Source organism: Palaemon carinicauda, chromosome 6 (genome assembly GCF_036898095.1).
Source record: "Palaemon carinicauda isolate YSFRI2023 chromosome 6, ASM3689809v2, whole genome shotgun sequence".
In the NCBI taxonomy this organism is placed as follows: domain Eukaryota; kingdom Metazoa; phylum Arthropoda; class Malacostraca; order Decapoda; family Palaemonidae; genus Palaemon; species Palaemon carinicauda.
This window is the reverse complement of record NC_090730.1, coordinates 144718965-144725087: the sequence shown is the minus strand read 5'-3', so window position 1 is coordinate 144725087 and position 6123 is coordinate 144718965. Positions and strand designations below refer to the sequence as shown.

At 34.0% G+C, this 6123-nt stretch overlaps 1 protein-coding gene across 1 annotated transcript in view; it reads left to right on the top strand.

Moving 5' to 3' along the window:
• The window catches only part of LOC137643273 (uncharacterized), a 43684-nt gene extending 38069 nt beyond the window's left edge, over positions 1–5615 (top strand). The window contains exon 3 of the mRNA XM_068376114.1: positions 5418–5615. Coding sequence (XP_068232215.1) covers positions 5418–5615 — 198 coding nt within the window. The remainder of the gene's footprint in view (positions 1–5417) is intronic.
• Positions 5616–6123: the final 508 nt, after the last annotated feature.

Sequence of the window (6123 nt, the reverse complement as noted above, 5' to 3'; positions counted from 1 at the left end):
AGAATGGTGTGATATTAAGAACATATATCAGTTAGTTGGTAGTGAAGTCTTGGGACACACTGTTACAAGGAGAAAAGGAGAAAGCGAAGGATATCAAATGATACATGGGATACTATAAAAAGGAGACGGAAAAAGGATTTTGATTGTCGAAAGTTTTCGAGGAAGCAATGAAAATTACAAGGTAGAGCATACTCATTATTCCAGTATTGATAGCGAACTCAAACGAAAAGCCAGGAATGACTGAAGAGAATATTTAGACAGAAAAGCAGATGAGGCCGACAAACCTATGAATTCAGGAGCTGGCTACGGTGTAATAATTTCTCATAGAATTATTAATGCAATTTCTATGAAGGCAAAGAAGAAGAAGCATATACCCATCAAAAAGAGAGATGAATATGTTATAACAACAGAAGATAAAGAAAGACGACGTTGGATGGAACACTTTAGTGAGGTTATGAATAGGGGATATGAAGGGAATAATTTGATTGGTATACCTGAAGCTGATGCAGACCTTGATGTGTCCATGAATAAATTCAGTGTGTTTGAAGTTGAAGCTATCCTCAAAACACCAAAGAGATGGAAAGCCCTGGGATACGATGGAATAACTGCCAAGATGATACTGGCCGAAAATTAAGTGACTCCCAGAGTACTTGCAAGATTATTTTGTAGAATGTGGCATGGAGAGGCAAAACATGATGAATGGGAGTTAGCACTATTGGTGAAAATACCAAAAAAGGAGAACTGACTGATTGCAATAATTACAGAGGCATAACACTTACGTCAGTTGTTATGAAAATATATAGTATGCTTATTCTTAAGAGACTGGGGAGAAAGATTGATGAAAAGCTGAGAGATGAACAAGCAGGATTTAGAAAAGGTAGAAGTTGCACTGACCAAATTTTCATTTTGAGACATGATGTGCAGCAATGCGGAGAATATAGAAATCCACTTTTGATGGCATTTTTGGACTATGAAAAAGCCTTTGATAGTGTGCACCGGCCCATTTTATGGAGAGCCCTGCATTATTATGGAATTCCTTTTAAATATGTTAATTTGATCAAGTCTGTTCATGAGCATAGCAAGTGCAAAGTTAATGTTAATGGAGTCTTATCAAATGAATTTCCAGTGAACAGCAAAGTACTCCAAGGGAATGTTTTGTCACCTATGTTATTTATCCTCCTCGTGGATTTTGTAATGTGTACAACAGTCGGAGATGGCGGAGAAGGATTAAACTGGATTGGTGATAGGATTTTAGCAGACCTAGAGTATGCTAATAATCCTGTCCTTGTTAGCAGAACACCACAGGATTTGCAATGCTTGCTTACCAGAATGCATGAAATATCACACGAGATTGGGCTGAAGATAGATAGAAGAAAGACAGAAATGATGAGAACGGAATATGCAATGAACGATCAAATATCATTGGAAGGAGAAAGGATTAATGTGGTAGAATCATTAAAGTATTTAGGAACTATGATCTCTAATACAGGGTCTTTAGAATTAGCGTTTAGTGAAAAATTGAAAAAAGTAAAGACAATGGCTAGGTTAAGCAAAATTTGGAAATCAACAGTTTAGTGACATCGGTGTTACTCTATGGACATGAGTCATGGTTGACAATGAAACAATCTCCAATGGCTTTAGAAGATTTGAGAACAAAGCCTTCAGAAGGATATCAGGAGTTAAAGGGCAGGACAGAATTAGAAATGAAACTATAAGAGAGATTAGTCTTCTGCCATATGTGGATGAGATCATGATGAGGAGTAGATGGAGATGGTATGGGGATGCTCTTCGCACTCCCCAAGAGAGATTAGTTCACCAAACGTTCAGCTGGGCTCCACAAGGCACTAGAAGAGTTGGAAGACCCAGACCTACATGGTTGAGGACTATGAAGCGCAAAGTATCAGATAATGAATGGAGAAGTATTCAATTAAAAGTTCAAGATAGAGACGACTGGCGAAATCTAACCGAGGCCCTTTGCGTCATTAGGCGTAAGAGATGATGATGATATATACATATTAGATATATATATATATATACTATATATATATAAATATATATATACATATATATATATATATATATATATATATATATATATATATATATATATGTATGTATATATGTGTGTGAGTATAATTTATTTTTTCAACAAAAATCATATCACCTAAAATAAAGTGCCTCCAGTGATAAACAACACAACAGTCACCGCCACAGTCCTGCTTCAACAGCTTATTTCTCAACATTATTCGCATCACACATGTATACAGACGGCTCATCAGTAGTGCTCCGAATACCCCCCCCCCCCCCCCCACTAACTGCGATTCATCCCTATTAAGGATGCACTCCTGCGTTTCATTACTCTTTCATGACATCTAACTAAGCCGATTCTGCAAGAGCTTCATTCGGCCAAGAAAGAATAGGCAAGTTTAATCAGTGTATACTCTAACCAGTTCTGAAGAATTAATTATTTTGTGCTAATATGCTGTCGTCCTTTTTTCAGATGATCAAACCATTTTAATAGTTATATGCACACACATACACAAAATCAAAAATATCATAATATATATATATATATATATATATATATATATATATATATATATATATATATATATAAATATATATATATATACATATATATATATACATATATGTATATATACATATGTATATATATGCATATATATACATATATATATATATATATATATATATATATATATACACACACATACATACATTATATATATATATATATATATATATATATATATATATATATATATATATGCGTGTGTGTGTGTTGTCATTGTCACGTATAATTAATTCAAAAGCTTGTTTGTGGGATTTTCCTGTCTAGTTTTCTAGTTTTTTGTCAATATTTTCGTTACAGGTGTCACCTAAACGGTACATTTTCTTTCATGTTTCTATTTGTTTTGCCTGAGGGGCAGTGTTTTCCATGAAATATCATCAGTGGTTAAACTATATTCGTAAATATAATAAGGTATGAGCTAAATTCACAACCAAAGTTCAAAATCTAAACATTTACACAAATTATTAATCACATTTCACTCACTTTTTGGGTTAACTAAATCATCAATTGTTGATCTCTCAACTACCAACTGTTGTGAACTTGGAATATGTCCTAATTCGAGAGTAGGATTAACATTGTAAACCTTGATTGGAATATTCTGATGATTCAAGCTGAACTTACAAATATCATTTGGCTTATATTTGAAATTATTTTATAACTTTATTCTCTGTGTTGTTCTAACCCTCTCAAAGGAAATTAGATCTTTTAGTATGAATCCCCAAAATAATGCATTATTGATCCCCTTAACATGGAGTCCATAGTCAATAAGACATCTGAAGACAGGTCCATCGATTACATCATTGATAATATGTATGAATGACTTGACCCCCTATATCAAGTTCTTTCTTGGTCGTACCCGAAAGAGACCCTGGAGACACATTACAGTGTTATTTGAAAATTGATGCGTTGCATCGAGGGCAATGTATTCAGGGTAATGGACAAACACAGTATTTGCTACTGGTACGTCGATGACATATTCATGATGGTCAAGGATGAAACGTCCACCTAAATCTCTAGGAAGTAAATATTGACACCCAGGTCCAAGAGAAGTTTATTCGTTCAAAACAGTCTCAGTGCCCCACTCGATACCTAGAGTTCCCTACCGGCAAATTCATCCTCTATGTAGGTAGTCGATTGGCCAAGGCACCAGCCACCCGATGAGGTACTACCGCTAGAGAGTTATTGGGTCCTTTGACTGGCCAGACAGTACTACACTGGATCCTTATCTTTGGTTACGGTTCATTTTCCGTTTGCTTAAACATACAACTAATAGTCTGGCCTATTCTATATATATTCTCTTCTGTCCTCATATATCTGACAACACTGAGATTACCAAACAATTCTTCCTCGTTCAAGGGGTTAACTACTGTAATGTAATTGTTCAGTGGCTATTCTCCTCTTGGCAAGGGTAGAAGAGACTCTTTAGCTATGGTAAGCAGCTCTTCTAGAAGGACACTCTAATATAAAACCATTGTTCTCTGGTCTTGGACAGTGCCATAGCCTCTGTGCCATAGTCTTTCACAATCTTAGTTTAGAGTTCTCTTACTTGAGGGTACAATCGGGCACACTATTCTATCTTATTTTTCTTTCCCCTGTTTTTTTTTTAACTTTTTATAGTTTATATATGAAACATTTACTTTAATGTTGTTACTGTTCTTAAAATATTTTAATTAACTAATTTCCTTATAGTTTCCTTATTTCCTTTCCTCACTAGGGTATCTTCCCTGTTGGAGTCCTCGGGCTTATAGCATTCTGCTTTTCTAACTAAGGTTGTAGCTTAGCAAGTAATATTAATAATAATAACAATGACAATAATAATAATAATAATAATAATAATAATAATAATAATAATAATAATAATAATAATAATATGCTCTTTTCCACATAAGTATTTGTACTGTTACTCATAATGAGCATGATAGACCGGCAAACAACTCTTTTTTATAAATGATATATTTTCATCAATAATTATCATATGGAGGTAGTAGGCTCATGCCCAAAATAAAATTTTCAGACCAACAGACCTAGTACTTAATTCTTAATGAGTGCTTGACAACTGAAACCATACATAATTAATAAAGCATTTTAACTTTTTTCCAATAAAAACATACCGGTCTAAAATTACAAGTAAGCCACCATAGATGGGCTCTAAGATAATTTGAAAGATAACATGTTCCCTTAGATCGGCCCCTTCACGGGAACTTGCTGCCTTACTGCTGTAGTTGCCAAAGCTTTCTTTTTTTTATTGACAATTTGTCCGAAAATAAAAGTAAACAGTATCAGGATGATGTGAAATTCTGATGTGTTATAAATAACAAAGAATATTAAGTTAACAATCAAAACAGGCAATAATGGCTTTCAAAGAAAATAAAAAAATTTGATTATATCTATAAACATCCATCTTAATGAAGCACGTCGTTTATTATTATTTGAAGAAACCCTTTCTTCTCTTACAGAAAACAATGTCACACCCATTACATCCAGACAAGTTCCAGAGATCCAACCTGCTGGATGTACACAACTACAACATGAAGCATTGAGGCTCTCCATGTCACACAAGTCGGAATTGTTATGTATGAGGCTTGTAAGGAATCGTAAATTATGTACCTTATGTAACACCATAACACTGCACGTATAGACCGCTATGGTGTATGACTTTAATTTATGTAAGCACATCAGAGCCACGGTTCCGACAAGTATTAATCAGATTTACACCAGAATTTAGCTGTCGCGTAGGTTAACTGTCACCTAGAAAATCGAATCGTTAAAAGGTACTCTCTCAACGAATATAGCATGCATCTACCCGCAAATATTGAATCATAAGAACCACGGATATCTATGCATCCTACCGGCCCTCAAGGAGGGAGACAAACCTGAATCAATTTACGAAGCACGGCTTCAGGATGCCAGAGAACTCCAAATCAATCAATCAATTATAATGCACGGCATTATCCTTTTACCTACTCTGAAACCTCACTTCAACATGAGAAAAATCTTACAACCATCACACCACCACCTTTAACCGATGAAAGGCGCAACGTTAATTTTTGCGTCTCAACTTCCATTCATAATGCAAAGGCAAATAGCAAAAATTAATCCTGCTATACGGTTTTGCAATTTAACTAATCCATATTCCAGCTCGCGGATTGGTCAATATCTATCTCAAGCACTCTCCATTTTGTATAAATTTCTAATCACTGACTTTAGTATTTTTTCTCTTTTTTAAAGGTCCTCTTCACCCACTTTAAATTACTCGAGAAGGTTATATTACATGTTTCAAATTATTGAACCTTAACTATTTCGTTTACAAATAGAAGAGAAAAGGAGATTTCTCAATATTGAGATTAATATATATATATATATATATATATATATATATATATATATATATATATATATATATATATATATATATATATATATATATATATAGTATACAGTATATATAATTCCCAAACTGCTAAAAATTACAGCTTTGTGGGTTCTTCGGACAACAAAATTGGATCTTCTGGAAAAGTGCTATGAACACA